Source organism: Aythya ferina (assembly GCF_964211825.1).
Source record: "Aythya ferina genome assembly, chromosome: 1".
NCBI lineage: Eukaryota > Metazoa > Chordata > Aves > Anseriformes > Anatidae > Aythya > Aythya ferina.
The window spans coordinates 141,840,544-141,865,836 of record NC_140296.1 but is presented as its reverse complement, the minus strand read 5'-3'; the positions used below and the strand labels follow the sequence as shown (position 1 = coordinate 141,865,836).

The 25,293-nt window shown below is 40.0% G+C and overlaps 1 protein-coding gene across 42 annotated transcripts in view; it reads left to right on the top strand.

Annotated features, from left to right (window-relative positions):
- Positions 1 to 25,293, top strand: part of CACNA1C (calcium voltage-gated channel subunit alpha1 C) — a 476,864-nt gene that overhangs the window by 328,009 nt on the left and 123,562 nt on the right. For 30 of the 42 annotated variants that reach the window (XM_084499513.1, XM_084499544.1, XM_084499548.1 and 27 more), the window contains one exon: positions 6,350 to 6,522. In XM_084499513.1, the coding sequence (XP_084355639.1) occupies positions 6,350 to 6,522 (173 nt within the window). Of the gene's footprint in view, positions 1 to 29; positions 134 to 6,349; positions 6,523 to 25,293 lie in introns of all 42 variants that reach the window. The other 12 variants (XM_084499532.1, XM_084499518.1, XM_084499526.1 and 9 more) reach the window with 1 other exon arrangement.

Genomic DNA, 25,293 nt, shown 5'->3' with positions numbered 1-25,293 from the left:
TCTCACTAATTATCATTCCACTCTTCCAGGTCAATGATGCCATAGGAAGGGACTGGCCCTGGATCTATTTTGTTACACTAATCATCATAGGGTCATTTTTTGTACTTAACTTGGTTCTCGGTGTACTTAGCGGGTAAGCAGTACCAGGAAAATGTTTTATTATTGTTTATTTTTTACAATTTGTATTTCTATTCCTACTCTGTTGTTACCAAAACAACGGGCAATGGTGGGTTGATCTCAGGAATCTTTATAGAAGACCTGGGCTATTGCTGTGCAAATAGCAAAACATGGCATTCCTAATGGCATTGAAAGATTCTTTTGATTAAATCAAAGGGAAAAAAAAAAAAAAAAAAAAAAAAGACAACTATGCCTGTAACTTTCCTCTACCTAAAACCTCTACCTATTCTCCGTGGGAGGAGGACAATAATATGTTCCACTGCCTGTGGGTGAAGCATACCATTCACCACAGAAGGGGATTACAGTAAAATCTCTAGAAGAGTCATTGGGACTGAAGGAGGAATGAGAGCACGAGACAAATCCTTTCACAGTTGTGGGATGAGATTCCTGCCAAATTATGTCTTCTCACATGAGAAATTTTCACATTGCTTAATATCTCTAAAGCACAGCCTAATGGGAGACTGTTCTCCCTGGAGAGTGTCTTGGACATGTTTCTTCTTCAATAAGCACATCTTCTCTGTTGTGCGGATTACAAGCCTAAAATTATGCAGGGAGGAAAGATCATTTTTCTCTGACCTTTCCTAAGGATGAACAGAGAAGCAGGATAATTTCTTCTAGTGTTTAAGCATCCCTAAGTCATCTAGACATCTAGCTGTATTTCAGTTCTGCTGTATAACCCTCACTGCGAAGCATTATTTTTGTGGATTTGATTAAAAACAATTGATATTGTCCCCTGTAGTTAAAAACTTACTGCCCCTAGGGAACCAGATAATTAGAGGAATAAAGCCAGCCAACATTCCTCACACAATTATTTTTTTTACAGATCTCCTAGAATTAGGCTTCTAATTCCGTATTTGGGCATGACTGCGTTCCTATAGCCATTCCATGTAGATGGATAAATATGGTGTGAGGGCTTTTATGCATCCTCTTTTTCTTTGTTTCCAACATCGTGCCTCTCTCAATGAGCTCTAAATGAATTTGGTCAAAGTCTGTACTTGTTGCCTGAGTGGGCAACTCTTAAATCTACTGTCTTTTGATCATAAGAGGAGGAATATCATCTCTGAGCAGGAGGGAAGCCTTGATGCTTCACAAAAATTGTGTCCTTAGTGTTTGTGCCAACAACATAGGAAAGACAGTAGTAGGACTAGAGAAGAAGATCCTCCATTGATCATCCTGAAAAGAGAAAGATAATAGCAGATCTACAGAAGGTGTTGCTATTGTCTTCGTTACTTGATTGAAGGAGACATGCAGCTAAGAAAGCTGCTGCAAAGAGAGGAGTTTCCAAGCAGTAAATGGAGAAGGAGAAAATCCCCAGAAATGAAGTGTCAGGCAATAGTCTGTGTTTGGCTTTCTGGAGAGTGATACTCTGGGTACAATTTTAAAATGTAAGCTCCTCATTTCTCCATGCGGATGCTCAGATCAGCAGGTAAGGATGTCAGCAGTAGAGGAGGAGGATGACCAGCTCACAGCGGGTAAGCAGTCTGTTGTATCAGAAATGCAGTCAAGGAGCATGTAAGACGGTGGTTGAAGATTCTTTAATATCTGATTTGATAAAATCAGATATTAAATCACAGGCTGGGCCTGTGAGCCCAGCCTTGAGGAGTGCATATTGTTGAAGCATTGCTGATTCAATTTACCGACACTTGGATTTGTGTCTGTACATAGTGGAAATATGCATTTCCTCTCTCTTTTGTTTTTTAACCTAAGAAAGTGTTTTGGGGCCTATATACTCCATCTCCTGAGATACTGCAGCCAGAGCACCACAGCTAGTGGTGAGAGACGGAAACTGTAGGGTGAACTGAAATCAAAGATGAAGTTCACCTTGCTTAATCTGTGAGTCACTATTTCTGGCTGTGTTCACACTATTATGACAGCTGCACAGTTTCTGCAGTTTTTCTCCCTACTGGAGAAAAGTAAAAAGAAACTTAAGAATTTGCATCCATGAAAAAAAAAATAGAAATGATGGCAGAAATGTTCTAAATTTTCTTTGGGCTAAATAAGCAGTTCTTAAACAATTAACTTTCTAAAGCAATTCTAAATTCTGCTGAGTTGCAAAGCGTCTTCACTTTGCAGATTCAGCTTTTTTTTTTTTTTTTTTTAATAAACTTGCTATTAGTCTGTTTTGTGTAGATGATCCACCTGTCTGTTCTATGTAGTACACAAAGCAATATGCCTGGGCATCTTTGTAGATCCATTCTGGGCATCTCTGATTTCTCCCCATTTATTTCAGGAACGTCAACAAGCATGTTGTGTAGGTAGACTTCATCAATGACAGATTAGCTTAGGTTTTTTAATCACTTCTGAATACGTAAGTGTAATTAATTGTACTCACAAAGACACTTTGATTGCACCTGCAAAATCAAATGCCAAGTTCTGCTTTGCCTGAAGATCTCATCTGTAATTTGTCTTTCCTCAGGTATTTCACCCATTCATGGTTCTTCTGGTGAATTTTCTAGTCACGTGCTAAGCTAAATAGTATGACAGAGCATTAGTGTGTAGAGCTATAATCCTTTTCCTATTTTGACTAAGCACACTATAAAGTCAATGTATTCCAAAGGAAAAACCTAGTCAGCAGATCACACAGTGGACCTTCTCAAGTCTAGGTAAAAGAAGTCCACGTCACTGCTGTTAAGTAGTGAAGCCACTGTTAGAGGTCTTCTGAGACCGGTGATGTTCACATCTGCTACCTGTTTCAGTTAATTAGTGAGGGGGAAAAGTGGCAATGTGTGTTTAACTTTCAGACCTGTATGATGAAGCATATAGATTCAGATTTATTTTATATTTTGCCAATCAGTGATCCAAATTCCAGGATATAGGCCAAACAAGCAATTTCATAGGGCAAATGGAGGGCCAGAGAACAGCCATTTCTTCTTATATGAGATGATCCTGGAAACCCAGTTGGCTGCTTCTGATGCTGTTACTTCCAAGGAAGAGATCAGAGTGAATAGGAGGCTGTCTGTGTTTGTAGCTCCTCCTGAGGACAGCTGAATTAGTTTTCCTGATATTTCAGGGCTTTTCTTTAGTATTCTGTCCCCTCTTCCAACCCTTTGCATTCTTTGCTGTACCTGTCAGGGTGGATGAGGTTTGAAGCCTCGTGCTGCACTAAGCAAGAGCTTTGAACTGCTAGAATTCTGCCATTTTCCTCACTTTCCAACACTACTCTGAATGTGAGAATTCATACTGAGATCAGATATAGACATGAATTATCTATATTTCACCACCAGGATTGGTATTTCCTTTGGCAAATGTCTTACAGTTTCCTGGGAAAGTGAAGGAAAGTGAAGCAAACTGAGTTAGGGGAAAAACAATGAGATTCGCCAACTCATGAACAGATGTTATCTTGTTCACTGAAAAGAGACAGATTGCTTGGTAGTTCTGCAAGCCTCTGTTGACCTTATCCTCATAAGATATTGCAATTTTATTTTATTTTTTTTTTTTTGAGAAGGCCACCTCCAGACACAAGATGGCACTTCTATCAGAAAACTTATTTGGTCCTTGGCCTCCCTGCTGAAACTGCAAACAATGAACATTTACTTTCAACTGTGATGGTGGCAGAGGTAATGTGCACACCTGCCTGCAGCAGGAACTGGACCGAGGTCACCAACTCATTTCACATGGGACAGTAAATGACATGGATAGTAATTCTTGATTGTGAACTACATTTGCCTGCATACAGGCTAGTATTCCACAGGGGAAGTGGTTGGTATTGTATTAGCAATTTCCTGAGCCACCTGTTCTCAATAGTTTAATGCTCGTAGAGCATAGAAAGTATGATAATTTAAGTAAGTTGTTTTCTTTGGAGAGTCATCCAAGATTTGGAAACCCATACCTTGTACAAAGGACAGAGACAGGTGAATGCATATCATTTAGACTGGGGAATCACAGTATTTTCAGCTGTGCCATGAAAAAGCCAGGTAACAAGTTAACTTCCATGCAGACAGTCAGCAGAATGATGCGCTGCTAAAAGCTCGTTTCAGTTTAGTCAGCTCTTCGTCCAGCCTGAGTCACATTTGAGAGGGACACTACATTGGGCTGACAAGACCCAAGCAGGCATTCAGCTTAAATACATCTAATATAAATGATCCAGTTCAGTACACAGTAGCAATTCTACTTTCTGTAAGCTGGATCATTTCGTTTTCCACACTTTGGTTTCTAAAACTGCCCCTTGCAAGTTATAGTAATGCAAATATATAGTTCTCACTTGAAGTTGAGATCCTTTTCCCTTTTAAAAATGGACCTATTTGTTGAAGATTCTAAAACACCGATTTACAAGCCAACTATTGAAATATTAGGATTTGATTTTTCAAACAGCCTTAATAGTGCATAGCTTCATTTGGTGATTTTCCTGGAGTTCATTCATTAGTTTGGATAAGGTGCTATGTAAGACTCAGAGGAAAGATGTTATTGAAGCTATAAACAAAAACAATTGGAATTGATTGGATTTTCTTAAAAATCTTTTGTACAGTTGTTGTTGTTAGGGTCATTCTTGCCATCCTTGCAGTAGCTCTTTCTCTGCCTTGTGGCTGTTTAGTCCCAGGGTTGACTGTGATCTAACTCCAGGCCTGAAAACCAGTGATTCTCTTCATCATTTGCACCTTCATTATCACTGTCCCATAGGACAGCCTGAAACCTCAGGAATGTGACAGGGGTTGAGGATCACACACACATCCTTTGTCACACAGTTTGGCTTGAAATGAAGTTATCTTCCTACTTTCATTCTGCTGCTATGCTGGTGTCATGCACAGTTCATAACATAAAAAGCCTGATCAAAAGACTGAAGTCAATGGATATCTTTCAGAAGGTTTTGACCAGACAGAAGTACTTCACTATTGGAAACTCATCTCTGTCTCAGTTGCTTGAGAGCACTTCATGTGGCACTCATTGATATTTCAATTAGGATTTTCATACTCCTGATATTATCCCACCAGAGTTAGTGGAAGGCTTCCCATTTGGTTTTGGAGGAGCAAAACAAAGACTAATATTAAGCTTCTTGTTCGTTTGTTTTTAATTTCACTCATTGCTGACAATCATCAGCGAGGCTAATGGATGTTGTATTTGAGAGAATGACTTTTCCTCTCATATCTAGACATAGTGGGTCGTGTTATCTGCTGTGTGCACCTTGTGTAGTGATCTGCTTCAACAGATATAAGGCTTAAGTACTCTTAGTCCAGTGTTGTTCACAATCATTAAACTTACTTTTAAAAATACAAGCATTAAAACCTGATTTAGAACCTCAGGAGAGTCACTAAATGGAGGTAGATTGGCATTTCTAGAAAAAAGAATAGTGCAGGATAGATGTCTGACAGATAGGAAGAAATGGAATCACAGTCAAAAAGAAGGCAAAGCAGACACCCTGGATCATAACTAAGCAACATTAAATTCTTGTTCCTATGCCCTCTCTTTTAAGCCCATATTCCCAATAGTGGTTTTTCATCACACAATCAAACACCTACCCTGTTTCACTTTCTGGCAGAATCTGTTATTGCTCATGTTTGTCTGCCCAACTGGAGACTTGAAAAATAAGTTCCATGTCAGATAACAGGCCTGAATACTGAAAGCCTGCAATAAAACATTGAGGTCTACATTTTCAAGTACTATGAAGTTCAAGTTCAGTACTATGGGTGAAATTGCCCGTAATTATCTGTGTACAGAATTGTGAGTATCATTGCTTACACTTACAATTAGTACAACTTAGTTGTGATTATACCTATAATCTTAAAGACAGATTGAGACCTGACTAAAAATTAGAGCCACCATCTCACTCTCCAGATGTCAGATTATTGTCAAACAGTTCATCATTGTCTCGAATTAACCACTATCCATATAGGTATTTATGGATAGCTTTTGGAGAATATCAAGTGGTAAAGAACGTTAGAAAGTGTGTGGTATTGTACATAAACATATAAGAGTTTTATTTTAATTATTAATCAAATGTTGATAATGAAAGGATGAAAAAGGTAATTATGTTCTCCTAAGCACTGGTAAAAATGTGGACACTCCAGCTGTTTTACAAGTGCAAGGATACTCCTTTCATGTGTCCTGACAGAACAGAGAAAGTTGGGTGTGCTACAGAGGATATGGAGACTTTCTAGTGGAAATCAATCTAACCCATTGTTTTTCAATCTCTTCCTCTCCCTCCACCCACGTCCCGTTCCTCCCTCCCTCTTGCTAGGGAGTTTTCCAAAGAAAGAGAGAAGGCTAAGGCTCGTGGTGATTTCCAGAAGTTACGGGAAAAGCAACAGCTGGAGGAGGATTTGAAGGGATATTTAGACTGGATAACTCAAGCTGAAGACATTGACCCAGAAAATGAAGATGAAGGCATGGATGAGGAGAAGCCTCGAAACAGTAAGCAATTTTCTTCTGTCTGTCTGTCTTTCTCTTCTTGTACTAAGGGAGCCCGTGCCCACCTGCTCTAATGCTGAGATTGCCTATAAGGCAGAACAGGTTCTTTCTGAGATTTTCACTCTGCTTATATGTGATCCAAGTCTAATGCTTTTTTGGAGCTGTGGGAGGGAGAAATATGTGTAAAATAATGGATATTGTTTTACAGATCCTCAGTTTCTTGTCTATAATACTGACATTAGAACCTGATATTAAACAGGAAAAAAAGATCAATACTTGCCATTGGAGGTTCGCTACTGAGATAAGTTTTAAAATATACATCTGTCTCCTATTCATTTATTTAATTGTAGTTCAGTGTTACAGGCTATTGACACATGGTTAATTACTTTGAAAGCAAAGGTTTCTAGGCAAAGCAATGCTACAGTATGGGAGAAGGGCCAAATCAACCCTGTTGTACATTAAGTGCACCATCTGTAACTCCATTGAAATCATCGGAATTGCATTTGCTTTTGCCAGGCTGAAATTAAGCTTTCAGGCGTTTCTTGTAAGAGAAGTACCTCTTTTTCTTCTGTTCTGGAGTTGAGAAGATGTTTATGGAAAGTGAGAATTCACTTTCTCTTCTTATTACAAATCCTGAAGAATGACAGGTTTGAAAAAAGCAGAGATTCCTTGCGTATCATTATTTTCATTGAATCTTCTCACTCCACCTCATCTTTTCCCAGTATAGGCTCTGTATCACTTCAGAAACACCTAGGAGGTATCATTACAGGTCATGTATTTGGGAAATGTCAGAGCTGGAGGCTTTAGACAGCTATGTAGTTAATGGACACCTATAGTACTCTGCTTTCATTGCTAAAATGTGCATTATCCCAGTTTGATTTTGGAAGAGAAGACATGAAGCATTTCCCTAGAGATCATCCTTCCTAACAAATAAGCAAAATCTATGGGGTGATCTGATCAGAACCATATATTCTAGCAACAGGAAGACCAGACACTGAAAAATTATTCCTGCAGAAAAAAAGCAAGATTTCCATCAGATGCTTATGATATTTTGGAGAAGTAAGCACTACTCTCTGCAGCTGCCAGAACACTTAAGTTCTTTCAGAAAAAAAAAAAAAAAAGGAAAGAAATAAAATAAATAAATAGATAGATAGAACAACCACTTGTGGGGTCATGAATATCAAGTCATAACCCTGATAACTACATATTTGGATTTGAAGGAGTCATGGGGGGGACTTGCTCAGACCTCCCCAGATCAGGTTACTTTTCTTTTTATGTTGGTGCCTTCGAGTGCTTATAGCTGACTTTCATAATATAACCTCAGTAATCGCTCAGTAATAGATTTATTTATAGACAAAATTTGCTGCTGTGTGGCATACAATAAATGGATGATCGTGTCTGGTGATCCCATTTCCTTTCTTTATAGGCGGAATTTCCTATTATGGGAAAAAAAAAAAAAAAAAAAAAAAAAAAAAAAAAAACACTGTAATGGGGTCCGGTATCCTTATATGACATCTAAGTGGGGAGGCCAATTGTCACACCACTCTGCTGAAGTCACCAGGAGGCTTTCCCTTGACTTCATCGGGAAGTTCCTCCTAGAGAGATGCCTGTTAACGAAAAGTGTAGCCACATTGCTGATATAGTATGAAGAGAACCTACCAAAGCTACTTGCTAATTTGAACGTTTTCCTTTTTAATTAACATGAAAATAATTCTGCTTTGGTAAAAGTGTTTTGAAATAGGTCAGATGTAGTTTCATTGTATTCATTGCAACAGGGTGGGATCAGTCCAAATTTGAGCTAGCAAGCTCCTTTTCTGACTGGTGATACTAAGAACTGAAAGATAACATATCTTCAGCTTACAGTGCTTCTTCAAATTAATAAAGTGAGTTTGGTAAGACAGGGTTTATAAAATCCATAATATTGCATCTGACAAGTTCTCAAGAGTTTCTTCCAGTCGGCTATTAATGGCAAACTAACTTTTTACCCATTTCTCCTCCAAACTGTTTATGAATGCGGTGTCTTCAGTGCTGTTGGTTCTAAGAGACGGGTCTAAGGACAGTGGTTGTTAACCAGTCCCAAACACACAGCATATCTTTTTCTCTCACGTTGTTGTGGGATACTTAATCAGGTTTTGTTACATGACAGACCAGGCTTGGGAACAGATGTCTGCAGTGCCTAGTGGTATACAGCAGAATCACACCTTTGTTGAGAGGAATGCCTCAGCATGTGAAGAAAGGCTGTGGACTGATGTTGGCCATGTACAAGGGACAAAAGTCATGCTAACAAAAGTCTCTGAACAAGACAATAGCAGAGACCAAGCAAACTATGAAGTGTATTTGCCTATTCCTCTAAAAGATTTTTTGTTTGTTTGGTTTGGTTTGGTTGTGTCTGTTTGTTTGGATTTGTTTTGTTTTTGTTTGTTTGTTGTTGCTTTTGTTCATTTTCCATTTAGAACAGGCTGTTGATAGCAATAATCTTGTCTGCAGCTTCGGGCTCTACAATATAAAAAGGATGTTAAAGTTCTTGAAATGGTCCAGATGAGGGCACCAAAGCAGGTAACAGGGCTGGAAGGCATGTCCTGTGAGGACACTGGGCTGTCCCATGCTCCCTGAGGAGGGGAGGCACAGAGGGAGGCACCAGTCTCTGCTCCCTGGGACCGAGCACAGGGCGCACAGGAATGGCACAGAGCTGCCAGGGGACCGTCAGACAGGGCATTAGGAGAAATGTCTTTACCTTGAGGTTGGTCAGACACTGAGAGAGGCTTCCTGCAGGGGTGGTTGATGCCCCAAGCCCCTCAGCATTCAAGAGGCAATTGGGCAGTGCCCTCAATAATATGCTTTAACTTTTGGTCAGCCCTGAGGTGGTCAGGCAGGTGGACTTGATAAACTTTGTAGGTCCCTTCCAACTGAACTATTCTATATTGTTCCTTACTCTCCAGTGCTGTACCTTGACCTCCTTCTTGCCAAATGCTTTTTTCAGCTATGGAAGTAATGGATCTTTGTGCTTCCTTCCTCTGATGGGGAAGCAAATAGCCTCTAGACACAGATGGTAAAGAGCAACACACCCTTCCCCACCCCCAGGTCCAGCCCCCTGACCAACAAAAATACCTGGATCTATTCCCCCACCCAGCAGAGTTGAGGAGTTTGCATTCTGGCCTTTTGTATTTTATAAACCACATTAATTTTTCTTTCCTAGTAGGTAGTTGTATTTACTTTTGCCAAATTATGGGTACCATATTATTTAAGCTCTGTTGTATTTCTCGACAAAGCAAAATAGTTTACAGACATCCTCTCCTAAGATGTCATGCCCACTTCATTTGTTGACATACTTATCTGTCATGTATACCACATAGGAAGAAACTCACTGTATATTTACTGTAACTACCTATGTGGTTACACGTCTTACATGTCCTATTGCATACAAACATACCTAATGCAGAACCATCTCAACCCACTCTGATGCTGGAGACCAATATCTGCCTGGGATACGCTGGTGGAGAGCAGCACTGAAAAAGCCTATCTGCCCTCCTGAAGCTTAATCGCATTCAAGCTGTGCTGCTTTGGGGGGTTGATGGATCTGTTAGCAAATAAGGTGAAGGAACATTGTGTAACAAATCAAATAGAAACAGAGGTCTTTTCCTTAATGGCTTCCATTTAAAATAACGCCATAGAAAAAGTACCATAAGTGATACGGTATTGTTTTTATTTGTGTGTGTGTGTTTTCTACTGTGTTGAATGTTTTGGCATTCATGCCAGCCGTCAGTCACCAGTAGGGGTTATACTGCAAGATTGGTATTAATTCTCTTCCAACCACCATCTACAGAACATGCTCCAACTATAAAGGACAGATGGCACAGCATTTCAGACATGGTTGTAAATGCACTCAGGAATCTATCTAGCTTTATTGCCCTCAGCCCATCTGAATCACACCTACTAAACATGCTAAGCTTCTTGGTTTTGCATTGCTGAGGCTCCAACATCTTCCTTGTCTTCTTGTGTTCAGCTCTTGCTGAAGGAGCTCAGATGCCTCCCATACAGCTTCAGTGTGGTTCTCTCTTGAGTTTTCTTCAAAGCTCACTGTCTTCTCTTTCTGGTACAATGTCCTGAGGTCTACAGCAGAGTGCTTCTGCCCCTTTCCAACACACTTTGTTCAATGATGAATTAATCAACAGTGTTGACTTTTAAGATATCAGCCCTGAACATTTCAAATAACATTTCACTGAAGTACATAGGGCAGTTCGGTACTCCTGCGGTTGTTTTGTTTTAACATACTTGAAAGGTTTGGTCCAGTTATATCACACTGATGCTCAGCAGATCTGGGTTCCAGCCAGTGAATTACACCATTACTTTAAAGAAGTCATGTTAATTTTCACTTCCTCAATTTCCCCTTGGAAGCTGTATGCAGGTTTTGGTTGTTGTTTTTTAATAAATAATATTGTAAGAGTTCAGCATTTTAATATATACTTATTAAACTAGAGTCTCAGCTAATGTAAATCTGCAACTCTGAGACTCAGCAGTTTACACCATCTGGGCTCTGGCCCAGGTAGGCTACCTAAACGGAATCATCCCAGACACAGAGAACATATGTTTCCAGTCTCTTCTCTGCCCTTGGCTGCAGAGGCAGATTTCACTGTCTTCTTTCTCTGTAAAGAAGACTGACTGACTGCCTGTCAGCATAGCAACTGCCTCCAGTAAGACAGAGAACATGAGGCAGAAGGGAAGAGAATTGCACTTGCATTCCCTTTGGTTTGACTGCCTGTGTCAGTCTTTTGGGCATCATCAGTTGTATATTGTATATTCCACTGCTTTCCTGAAGTGGTCAAACCTTGCCCCAAGTCTCATTGAGTGTTCAAAGCCCTTAATGAAATGGTCAACAAGCCCAAGTACTACAGCAGCAAGAGCCCTGGTGGAAGAAAGGATGAGAAAGGAAGATAAATGTAGCCAGAGCTGGACAATCTGTGCAGCCTTTAGCTGATGTTCTCCATAGCAGTGGTCTTAGCATTCTTCTGAGGTATTCGTTGAGAAGCATTCACAGTTCAGTCTGAATTCATCCTCTGTGTTTTGGGAAGCACATGTTTACGGCAGTTTTTCCTTGTTGTTTGAAAACATGATTTTTCCATTTTGGAAGATATGAGGTGGGAAATGTCAAAAGGCGTCTAGGGGTTGTTTGTGTTGATGGTTTTCTTCTATGCTCTTTCCCTGATGGGCCTTCTGTAAGGGAAGAAAACATTAATTTGACAGAGGAGAGAAACACATGTCATGGCACAAAGCAGATACTGAATTTCAAAATTACATGATAGTGAAGAGAATCACCCCTTCTGTTGTCACAGTAACTGGGAATTTGCCCTTTTTTATTCTTCCTAAGAGTGGTCTGGAATGCATCTGTGTTGTTGTGGGCAGAAACAGGAAACCTCAATCTAACCCAGATTTTCCTCCTATTGAAGTTAATTGGCAAAATTCCCATTGACTGCATCAGGGTCAGTAAAAAGCTGTGAATGGGCAGGGAGAAGTAATTTGATGTTTCTGACTGCTCAGATTTTGCACTCCCTTTGTTTTCCTGTGCTTCAGTCCTATTTGGTGCTGCTGCCTGCAATGTGAGCGTGTCCACATTAACATCAAGAGAGTCTCTAGTAGTAACAGAGCTCACTGCCTGGCCTCGGGTCTGATAACAAAGCCATTCTGTGATTCAAGACAACTCATTCTTCTAGTTAAGTCATATCCAAGGTAGTACTGCAAATTTAAGGGCTGATTTGCAAGTAGCTTACCCTACAACAATTCAAAGTCTAATCATACTCCAGGGCTCTATTTCAATGGGACTGATGGCTGTAGATAATCAGGTTTTCATGTAACACAGCAGTAAAAACAGTGCAAGGCGGTATGTTGCCTATCAAAACATATAGCAATACTTGATATAGTACATTAAATAATGAAAGGTATAGGGGAGGGAGGCTTGACTGCACATTCAGATTTATGCCTCAGCTAAAGTGGAATTAGAAAATATACAATGGAAGGGGAAAAAAAAAAAAGTACAGAAATACAGACAGGTTTTAAAATATGTAAAAAGTAGTCTGTTAAAAATAATATCAGTTTTCACTTTCAGAGCAGTTATTGCAACGTCTTGGTGACCTTTGGAAATATTTGTTAACATCTGAGTTCACTGCCTCTAAGGAATCAGCTGCAGCCTAATTTTTAGGTGAACCACAGATTTTGTCTTACGCCTACAATCACTGTTTCTTGTGAACAGCATTATGTTGTCATGAATAGGCAGAATTTAATCTCAAACTTGTAAGAGTCTTCCCTATGTGAAAATGATTTTGAAACAGGGACAAAGTTTTCAGCTGCAAAGGAAAATATTTTGAAAAAAAAAAAAAAAAATGGGAGCTTATGGACCATTAGAACATTTGGAAAATCTGTGTGTTTCACAGAAAGACTTTGTGCTTCTGAACTTTGGGCCAGAAATACAGAGAACAGGAGAGCTGGAGGTTCAACCAGAAAAAAAAAAAAAAAAAAAAAAAGGAACAATTTAAGAACTCTAGAAATAGCAGCCTCAATAATTTCAGTGCAAACAGGGTTTTATTCCCGAGAGCTCCAATAGTAGTTTGACTCTATTACATAACAGGGATAAAAGTATGAACACCTTTCTCTAAAAGTTCAGGCTGTTTAGGATTTATCTCTCCAATTCCTGTTGACTTGACTTCCTTTTACAAAGTAAACTTTTAAACTATAAGGGAACTCTACTGATTTTAGTGAGGCTATGTACTAAATAAGTCCCATTGACTTCAGTGAAAGTTCTCACTAAATCCTATACAACAGTTTGGAAAATATTGTGGCTTGAAGCTGTTGGCTGGGGAGAGTTTTGTCTATAGATCTGATCAGGATACCAAGATAAAAGAACACCAAGTTGTTCAAATTTCACATTTAGTAATTTCATATGTCAGCTTGCTCTGTGGGTTTTGAATCTTGTGCTTAGTGTACTGACAAGGAAGTGGCTTATTACTTTCAGCCTGAAAAATAGCATGGCACTGTGGGATAGTGTCTGAGGCAGAAAGCACATAACAGGATTTTCAGAGACCTGGTTACAGGGTAAAATTTCAGGGTGGCCTAAAAAATTCTTAGTCTGTTTTCTATGATGAAATTTAATGGGGAATTGCACAGTTATGGAATTAACATGGGAGATTCAGAGTGAAAAATGAAGGAGTATATTTACAAGATATTTATTTTAAATTCAGTATTGATCATTGTTGCCTTTTAAACTCATGTCTTCTTACTCTACAAGCAAAAAGGTGGTGTGCTGAGTTAATTTTTATGTATTGTTTAACTAGAATGCACTTGAAACAGTTGAAGTTGTCTGTTAACAGTCATTCAGCTCACCCTGATTTATTCTAGTTTCACCTACAGAATTTGTCCCAGTGTATCTCACATACACATGGAAGGACATGGGCAACCACACCTTAACAAGCATGTACAGCTTGATACTTGAGAGTATTTTTTGCCTGTTGTCAACAAGTAGTTAAAAAAAAACACAGGGTGCTCACTTGGGATTTAAGATTATCTAAGCAAGAGCTGTAAGAGGCACAGGTAAAAATGAAACCTTTATCAGTTTTGTTCCTCCTAAACCAGTCGGTGATTTGAGTTGTGTTGTACAACCTGGTTGCATTTTGCTTTCCATGCATAAATGCAAGGAAATAAAAGTCAATGTTGTAAAATGATTTATTATCTGTCAAAACCTCATCTAAAGAGGCAGAAAGCACAGTGTCATCTTTTTTTTTATCATTGTCCACTCATGTGGAAAATAATCATCTGGTAACTAGGAAAAGATTAGCTAAAGTGCCAGCAATTGTGGGTTTTTCACAAGGGCACCTGATAAGTGTTTCACAAGGAGTTTAGCATCTGTGATAGATTTACTCTTTTTCACCTAGAGACGGGGACAAAAGAAGTGTTTTCTGGTGTTTGCACATATTTGATTCTCCTAGGGAAAAAAAAAAAAAAAAAAAAAAAAAAAGCCCCATGTACTCAGCTGCAGAGGTCCTCCAAAACTATGATTTGCTTGGGTACAAGTGACAACAGCTCCCAGCTGTGTGTTGTGCTCTGTAGAAAACAGTCCAAGTGGTATTTTTGTACCTTGCCACCTTTTAGAGTAGCTCAAACATTGCTCTTAATGAAAATACTACTACAGCTTGCACACACTTGCTAAAAGGCCTTGGTAAATGATGTTGGCTTTGTATTTGTTGTGTGGAAAGTGAAGCTCAGGTTGCAAAATGATGCATGGGTTTGTGCTTCAGATGTCAAGCTGTAGTCTATAATTAGCATGCTGCCTAGAAAAAGTTTCTGGGACATTAGTTCTCACACGAGGCTGAATCACTCCTGTGGTCCTTAGGCAAAAATCCTACTGGAGTTCCTAGGGATTTTGCCTGGGTAAGGCAAAAAGGACTTGGGTCCTAACCTGTTTTATCTGAGGTCAGTAACAAAACAGGAAAGTGTCAACATTAGAGAATGTTGCCTAATATTAGGTCTTGATGTACCAGAGGCTTGTTTGTGCTCACACGTCTTTACTATTTCGTAACTGTCATCCACCAAAGGGAGAGCATGAGATCCTTCAGATCTGAAATCACATTCCTAACACTTAGAAGACTTGATAGTCCAGATAGTACTGTTTGCCCAGTGCACAATTCCACTGGCTAAAACTCCTTTGTATCTGTCATGAATTTGACACACTGTCATTACTAGTATTTTGATTCCATAGCTGTGAATATGGAAATATGGAATTGCACCCAGATAAACTTTTATATCCTGAAATGGAGAAATGACAGATATCACAAAAGAATGAGAAGATATTGTGAGACTCCATAGTGACTCTCCAGGAACTGTGGTAGCTACCTATTCAGCCCTTTAAATGACAGAAAGTAATGTTGCCATTTAAAAGTGATATATACATGTATATATATGTATATATAATTTAGAGTGACTTTACTTTTACTTTTGCCCCATATTCCATCAGTGTCACCAAAACTAAGATGTCAATATTTGACTTATTCCCCATTGGGAAAAAAAAAATAATAATAATGAAAAAAAAAAAAAAAGATGTCTGGGAGTAGATTTCCCTACTGACTGTCTTCACGTGTTGCTTGCTTTTTTTTTTCTTTTCTTTTCTTTTTTTTTTTTTTTTTTTTCCAGTGACAAGGCAAGGAATCTGTAGGGCCTTTATCCTTAATTGTTTTGTCTTTCTCACCATTTCTAAAAGGAGAAAGGAGAAACTTAAAAAGAACAAGATTCATTTGCTGAACAAAGTGAAATTAAAACTTTGCTTTTAAGCTCTGTCTAGAAATGTTTCATCTACTAGATTGATTCTTTAAAATATGCGTGCAGGTTTGGAGAGGAGAAAAACGTTCTGGGCTGCTTCATCTTGTTAAGAGAAAAGGCACAGAAAGGCTAAATGATGTTCTGAAGGTCAGCCACCCTCTCAGTGCCAGTATCAGTCTCTCATAGCACTTCTCAGCCCTTTATACCAGAATTTTGACCTTGTATCATATCATATAAGGCATTTACAGACTTGGTCAGGGTGGTTTTGAACTATTTCCCTTCTTTGGGAAATCACTGTAATCATATTAATCACTTTAGTAGACACAATTTTATTGTTTCTCTGAAAGTATGGATTGTTCACTCTGTGAATAAGTTAATCAACAGGTTTGTTTTTAATTAGTAGTACAATTTAACAACCCAGCTTTTATCAAAAAGCAACATTTAGGTTCATAGTTCTGTAGATTTTGCAACTTCCCAGTTTCTCTTTCTCCTTTTCTGGCTGAAAGAAAGCTTTGATCATAAAACAAAAAGCAAGCAACTGTTTGAAATTCTTCTTCCCCTTCCTTCTCTGCTGATAGTTACTGCTGAGGGTAGGTAAATCCCATCTAACCAAATGCAATGTAGAAGCAATTTAGCTCAAGCCTGCATTTTATGTCAAAGCACAGTATGGAGAAGACAAATTGCTGATTTTGAATGGAGAGCAAAAGAAGAAAGAGCTGCTGGTATTTAGGAAGCCTCAGGAGAAAGCTATGGCCAGCATTACGGTCTATAATTCAGAAGTAATTTGTTCCAACATAATATCAGGAGGCCTGGTATTGTTTGGCAAAGCAGGAAAAGCGTTTCCAGAAAGTAGAATGGAGTAACTCTTCAGTCTGGAAGAGCTGGGGCAAATTCAGGTACACAGCTGACCCCAGCAGCCAGCTCCTTGAGTGAAATCTAACCCAAGGAGCAGCCAACAAATCTGTGTTGCTGCTGCCACTGTTATGTGGAATAAGGAAGGGCAATGTGGAGAGCAATGTCCAAAACTGTGCAAATTCCTGCCTGTAAGCTCAATTTTTCTTCTTATTCCCTTACAGTATCTAAAGTTACATAAACTAGATAAGCTGCCAGGCTGGTGTAGTTCATGCCTGGGATAAAGCTCTTCCTGTTAGATCCTCCGTGACTGAAAAAGTTTTGTGGTGATATCCATGTGCTCTGCTGTCTTGCAACTGAAGATCTGGCTAATGTTGTTCAACTTCAGTTTATCTAGCTTCTCCCTTCCCTGATTCTTGTGACCTGGAGCACAAACAATGCTATGCTGAGTATTGCTAGAGCAGTGATGTGTGACCAGCTACAGCATATAGAGGCAGGCATTAATGTTGATAGAGCATTACGTTTATCTACTATAAAAGCTATTTCCCTAGCAAAGACTGTCTGGTAAGATAACACCTCTGTTTTGCCTGCTGGAAGAAAGAGTTACGTTGATGTAGGAATCCTCTTTAGTACTAATGTGTTACAGAGAAATATCTCTTTAAAGGTATGGGTTTAGAGGGAATCCATTTTTTATATAGCTGGGAAAGACACCTTTGTGCAAATAAATTAATCTCCATCTGCCCTGTTAGGAAGCATTTCTGGAAGCTGTCAAGATTTATCCACTGACACTGGGATTCCAGTTCTCATGAAGGGACATTAGAGGAAACAGTCTATGAGAAAACTGCCATCACCACCTTGTGACAGATTGTATGTGCTTTATTTCCCATAGTTAGAGAGATGTAGAAGGCATTCAGTGCCAGGATCTCTACAGAAAATTTTAAGAAGAACTATCACAACCCCCCAAACTGCACATACGTAGAGCAAGGCCAATTTTTTTAAGTAGAGGCCTAAAACATGCTCTTAAATTTTTATAAGGACATTTAAAGAATGGTTTTCCAAACTGTGGAGTATTCAGCATTTCCTGCTGAAGACAGTGAGAAAGACCAGTGATGAACATTTGAAAAAAATGTTATCATCACAGATGTAGCCTTCTTCACTGAGAAGAAAGCATTAGTGAGCAGGACTGATAGCAGCTGAAGCCCCAAGGACTCTAATGTGATATAACAAACTGTCAGGAGAGAGGCTGTGGCATTTAGTAATGATGGCTGAGGGACAGGAAGCATGTGTTTGGAGTTAGGAACAACTGTCGGGGATGAGAATTAGTTGTCATCAGTGCCAGATGACATCAGAGCTACAGTGCACCTGACACCTTATATACACAAATAAAACTTAGGTGTATGTACACAAATCAAAGACAGCTTTGTCTCCAAGAGCTTACAGTCTGAACAGGCAAAAGGTGGTATTATAATTCATATATATATATATATATATATATATATATTTTTTTTTTTAAACAGGAAAGCAAAGCTAGTACAGAAGGGAATGCCACTTTAGGCACTTGATGGTACCCAAGACTTTCACTGTAGACCAGCAGATAAAATATGGAATATATGAGGTGGGGCATAAAAAATGCCATCCAGTGCCTGACAAGCACCTAGTGTGGTTTGTCCAATGATATATGTGAACAAACTTAGTACTGTTAGAAACTTCAGCTTCTTGTAAGCTCAATATCTTAAAAGTGTTTTTGGTAGAGGGAAGAATGTGGTAGGACCAACTGTAGCAGAAGCTGTTCTGCTGTGAGCTTTTTTCCTCATGGTCAAAGTTTATATTCATTGGAACCTATCTACCTGTCTTTTTCTTTCCTTTTGAGTTTTGTATTATAGGTTGAAGATTTATGTACAGGAAGATAATTACTGAGGTCCAGACCATGTGTTCCTTGGCCCAGACCAAGAGCTGTGTGGGGTGGAACTGGGAAGCCTCTGAGATGCCAGGACAGGTGGAGAGAGGCAGGAGGGGCGTTGTTAGCAAAGCTCTCATGGGGAAACTGTTGTATCCTCCACCTTCCCTGCCCTGACTGCAAGATAGCTTGAGCAGTCCATTGCTTCCTTAAGTGGACCCACAAAAATGGCAAAATTAGTATTATTTTGCTTTAAATGTGAGTAGGGTTTGAAAGCTGACCCTGCTGTTGTGATGGCAGAGCAGCGGAGCAGCACGATGAGCTGCTGCTGACAGGCAGTCTGTGGTGCTGTGATCTTCCTGCAGCAGAGCAGGGAGACAAGGAGCCCGGGTGACATTACACAGCTGAGCTAGCATGTACGTTGCCCAGCTGATAGCCAGTGCTGGCACAGCTGAGGATTGACAGCTGTGAGTGGCACCTAGCACTTCGCAGTGCTTTGGTGGCAAGCCTGGAAAGCTTGCAGCAGGACCCTGGCACAGGCGCAGCTCTGACAGAGGAGCAGTCACACTCTGTGTGACCGCTCACTCCTACTTATTGGGTGAGAAACTTCCCATCCGCTCCAGTACAGTCTGCTAATAGGGTAAAAATCTCCATCTGTACTTGCTCCTGGGAAGAAAAGCTGGTCTCTCCATTCCAGTTATCTCATAAACAACATCAAGCCTGGAGAGGTGGCGGGGGAAGGAAAACGTTTCCAACTGGGGAACTGAACTGAAAATAGCTGTGGCACTGAGTCTGCTTGCTGATTACAGCAGCTCTTCAGTTAGCAGGATTGTGGAGATAAGTCAACAGATCAGACAACTGGCCTTTCAAATCTTGAGGCCTACATTCAAATTCAGCTTAAGGGCCCATGGGTGTTTATAGTGCTGCTCACATCCTTGTTTCCATTCACACAGTTCACAAGCCACAGCATGATGCATGCTCCTCCTTGTCTGCTTGAGGAAGGGCTGCAGTAAGACATGTCCCTCTAAGTGCAAACTATGGGGGTCTGCAGGGGGCCCAAGGTTAGGTATACATATACAGGGGTCACCAGAGATCAGAAGGGTGATGTTATCAGCTGCATTAATACCCAGAGGCTGAAATAGCAAAAGGGTTAAACAGCAGAGAAAGGCTGCAGTGGCAGAGCTGCATGGATCCTCACAGATGTGCTGATCAAAATGTAAGTGTATTATCTAGCTGTTTGAAGAACCACAAGCAGAATAACAGGGCTATGCCAGGTCACGAATGACTTGTTTTAACACAGCTGTGTGAGGGAAGCTTGCATAACACCTGCCCACACTAAGCTTAACTCAAGCTGTTGTTATCAGTCCCTCACTCTCCTGCATGCTAGAAGTATTTGCAAACTACAAATCTATTATTTCAAGGCCACTATAAACTGCCTGCTTCTTTGAATTGGGGTAATTGACCTATTCTCAGTGCCCTACTCAAGAGGTGTAAAAGCTTTAATTACAGGTTTGACAAGCTGATTTTAAGGGCAAAACTCTTTAACTTGAATTTTTTGCTTTTCTCCTGGCTGCACAGTAACACACAGCCTGCCCAGCTAGCATGTCTCATGCTTCTGACTCATGATATTGTGATAATAGTGTCTAGTATCAGACTAGTCATTATGTTAGCAAAAGTGTCTGAAAGAACACCACATGCAGGAGAAGCACACAAAATCACAAGCATTTTATTTACTAGGCACAGAAGACAAAAGAAATGTAACAGACTGGGGGTTAAAAACAGAATTTTATGTGCATTTCATGATAGAAGAGGTGATTTCCATTTCAGATCGTGGAGCTGAATACAATCTGTCCAGCATGATCCATGAGAACAATTTCAAGGGTCCAGGGCTTTCACACAGCCCGGGCTTGAACGTGACCTATACCTAATGTGTGTGTTACCACACCTGTTGATCGGCGAACTGGATTGCTTGATCATTTACCATCAGGAATGCATCACCCAGGAGCCTTCTTACACATCCCACGTGAATACTGCTATTAGAAAATGCCTGCACTTGCTGAGAATTAATCCGTCTCAGGCATTACATGTGCAATGGGACTGCTCAGATGGATGGGGTCTTGCTGTTCTCTAAATTTGGTAATATTAATGCTCAAATATTTTAAGTAAGTCACTCCTAAATTATGCCTTCCATCATGCAATAAGCATACGCTACTCTTCCAGCTCACGGAACGGTATTTCAGATGAAATATTCAGTCACTGTTGTTCTTTCCCACAGCTTTTTCACCGATGACCCAGCCTCTGCCCGGTTGCCCTGCCTGTCTTTTGAAATAATACAATTTGCCCCCCACGTTCACTTTTCCTTTTGATTTTTTTGATATTCTGCCAACAACGGCCAGCCTCCAGGAGCGTAGTTTCCTCCTTCTGCAGGAGGCAGTCCTCACACACCTACCTCCCCCTTGGCTCAGCCCAGGCACAATCCCTGCCTAAGCTTCCTGGCTGCAGGGTGTGGGAGCTCCCAGAGGAAAGATTTGCGTTGTGAGCCTCTGACCCGCTGCACCATCCAAACACAAATACAGTCACTGCCATCCTGACACATCCTCTTATGTGCTCTGGCTCACAAAGCGCAGGCCACTTGCTGAGTCTTCAGATGTCACCCACCTTGAAATGGCTGGTGCCAGACAGGGATGTCATAAAACAGCTAGAGCTGCATCTCAGCCACTTTGAAGCTTAGCAATCGAGGTGGTGAGCAGCGCTCCCCAGAGAGTTTCTGATGACCTAAGCAGATCAGGTTAGAACTGGCTTCTGTAATTTTTTTGCTTCTCCCTGACTCTGCAGGGAAGACAGGGCTGTGAACTGAAAGAACAAAGATGCTTTTGCTGAAGTAGAGATCCTCATCAAAGTTACTGATTCACCACCCAGGTGTATGTTTGTGTGGGTGGGCAGATGCAGAAGTTCCCCCATGCACAGGAATTTAAGGAAACACATGACCTGCCTTAAAACCACGTTTGCGCTTGAAGCTTATGTGCTGATAATTTTCATTTATAGCAATGCTAGTGAGCAAAATATAAGTAGCAGTGTGATTATTAGAAAAGCATTCAAAAGGGGAGAAATTATATTTTTTCTGTTGATTATACTGTTTTGAGGGCACTTTCTTTGTGGCTAATTATTTTATTTGTTTTATTTCATCAGTCTTTGCAACACTTTCCAACACCTGGTGTGATAGTACCTCTCATGCACCCATTTCTTAGATGCCTGCCAGACCAGACTGCAATACTAGAATTATATTGATTTTCAAGTGAGATGCTCCTACTTCTTGTGTCCTTGTATCATTTATGGCGTAGATTCAGGAACATGATGGTGCTGCTGCTTGTCCCACGTTCTTCCGTAAAAAATGTTAAAGAATGAGAGAGATCTTGCAGAACCATTCAGAATGTGCTGTTGTAATTTGTTCACCATCAAAAAATACAAATGAAAGAGCTATATATCCTCAGTTGCCTCAGTTCCTTTTTTCATCTCTCTCCTTCTCTTTTTTTTTTTTTTTAATTATTTTTTTAATGAATGGCTCCAGCAGTCTATAGGGAACTAGAGTATTAGACTGACACCAGAAACTTAGGCTATAAACCATATCCTTGCAAGTAAATGGCGCATTAGGTGTTGTTCCTAGCGAGACAAACAACACAGGACATTTATCAAAAAAGAAAACAAGTTTAGGATGTCATTGGAGCACCCAGATTTAGGAGAGAGACATCTTTCAAGATCTGTTCTGGTAGCAGCTCTGTCACCCTGTGACCCGGCCCATCTGTCCTTCCTCAGCCGCAGGGATTAAGCAGGTTACTTCCATAGCCCTTGCAGGCAGAAACTCTGCAGAGCAGTGAATGGGCTCCTAATGCAGACTCAAATGTTAGCTCAGCAGAACAAGCTGTTACCCAGGGAAACTGCTCATTTTGCCCTTTTTATCCGAGAGTTAGACTCCTTTCTGAAAGGTCCTACATCCTGTGCTTCTGAGACATTTGAGATACCACAGTTATGCAAAAATAACCCCTGCCCTCCATGCAGGGAAGACCAAAGAGGATTTTAAGTTCTTCCTTTCAAATACAGAACAGAGCATGTCAGAGGCTTGCACGCCACCTCTCATCAGGGCCAGAAGTTCACTTGTGCTCATTATGTGTCTTATGCGTAATGTGTATTCCACTCGATGGCTGAAATGAACAAATATTTGTGGAGAGCTGTGTATTACTGTCAATATTACTGTAAAAAAGTAGGAAGAAATGGCAGCTGTTTAAGGTAGCTGGGGTGTTTGTTGTACTAAAATAGGTCTCAGGAAAATTGAGTAGCGACAAGGTAATGCATTCATAGGTATGCAGTAATCTGCATGTGGTAATGACAGATCTGTTAATCATGTGCCTGCACAGCTGATACAGATCTCTCTCTATCTCTCTCCTGTTCCTCTTTGTGTATGGTATAAATTCACTTAGCCCATGACTGCATCCCCTCAACAGCATGGGATGTATATGTGTCTGTGGTGACACTCCAGGAGAGGAGAACATAAGAAAACAAGTCTCTTTATATGAAAGATATAAATTGCAATTTATTAATGAAATGTTGGACATACAATACTCCATCTCAGTATTGGCAATGTTCCTACTTCTGCTCCAGTTGGTAACCTGTGCTGCGCTGCATCAGTCCTCTCAGCCTGCTTTTATGACTGTAATGACAAGCCCTGTTACCACACACTAGCTGCTCCACCTTTGCTGTTGGTTTGCTGGTGTAAAGGTCTTTTTACCAAAAGCCTCTCTATTTCTGATTAAAGCAGATGCAACTGACAGACGCTCTATGGCTCTTTGTTGCTATCCTCAGTTCGACCTTGAGTGAAACTGCAACTCAAGCTCACTCCTTCTAATTGCAGTCATTTGTATGTAACCCAAAATTAGGTTATTGAAAGTGTATGTATTGCATATATTTAATGTAAGACTGTGTGCATAATACCGTCTGTATGGGCATTGACCTCTGAGCCCTCCATAAGGATCTTGAAAGTATTTTCACAATTTTTCTAGATTTTTTTTTTTTTTTTTTTTTTTTGGTGCTAGATTCATTGATTCATTCTGTCTGTCTTTGGGAGGTGTGTAACCACCAAGTTCCTACAGATAGTTTAAGTTCCTTTTCCTCTTCTCTTGTAGAAACCTTCCTATTGCAGAGCTTCTTTTCAAAACAGAAAACCCCAAAATGTTCCCCAGTCAAAAAATCAGGAAGAGATCTAGAGAAAATTATTCATTTGCCTTTGCACAGTTTATTCTCTGCATGCTGCTTCCATTTAAGAACATACTCACGGATTGTTCCCAAGACACTGTATGCATGTATCAGAATAAATGCTGTATCTTATTTAAATTAATAAATATGATGAATGAGTATAGCATTTCCAAACAGGCAATGAGAAGAGGAAAGCTAGGCAATATTCACATATTAATTAAAAAAATGAGAACTCTCCACAAAAAAAAAAAAAAAAAAAAAAAAAAAAAAAAAAAGAGTCAATTGATATTCTGACAGCTGCCCATAAACTCATTCATGAAATGATGGGCATGAGAGGCACCACAGTAAGCAAGGGTCTTACTGGAGACAAAGTCATTCACTTGATGAGCATTCTGTTAAAGGAAGCAGCCTGCATATTGCAATTTATTCTTGTTGTGCTTGATAGAAAAGAGAAATCTTAAATCTCAGCTGGAGAATTCACAGGACTTCTTTGCTCTTTAGATTTGCTTTATAGTTTTGCAGAGTCCCACTTGGGAGACATAAGCATCAGTAATAACTATAGTACTTAGCACCTATTGTAATGTGTTTCATCTGCAGATCTCAGAGAGGTTTGCAAGGTGAGAGCAGAATTATAATCCCCATTTCAGAGAAACTGAGCAGATATGTAGAAAGGCTTGATCACATGAGCAAGGTGACACAAAAAAGTAGCATCAGGTCCATCTGACTTCAAATAGCAACATAGGCAAAAGGGGTGATTTAGGTTGATATTTCACAATGTCATTCAATACAAGCAGAAATTAGAGAGTTGAGGAAATTGTAGTCCAGGTGAACATATCAGAATACACAATCAAGTATATTGTTCCTTTTCTTAATCCGAAAACCCACGGCAAGTCTTTTTGAATATGGATGAACACACTGTTGAGTAGTCACACTGTTTTGGTCAGGTACCCAACTAAGGGCCTACTGTAAACGCCCAGCCTGTCCGTGTGGTTGAGGGAGCCATAAGCTCCCATAAGCAAAATGAGCCATTCAGAAAACCTGTGATAGGAACCTCTCTGCCTCTGGAGCTTAAATCAAACAGCTAAATCAGAGAAGTGAAGTCAGGCAAAGTGAATAGCCTCTAACATATCCAGTTCTAAAACTAATGACCAAGTCTGCAGAGTCATTTAGTAGCATGTCCCATTAAAACATGAGAAAAGTATATGCTTCATCTATGTTTGTGGAACTCGGCACCTTTTGCCCGGGCTTCATCTTCTCTGGGTCTTAAGTTCTCACAGTGAGGTTCATTAAAGTCAGATTCAGCAACAAGCAAGTGTGGCAACATTATAATCCATGGAGATAAATCTGAATATTAAAATTACTTCCACTGGCAAGATAACAAAAGTGCCATAAAAGCAAGATGCATCAGTGGTAGTGATATTCCCAAACTGGGAGCATATATTATTCTCTAAGTGTGTAAAGCAAAAAAAAATCTCAGG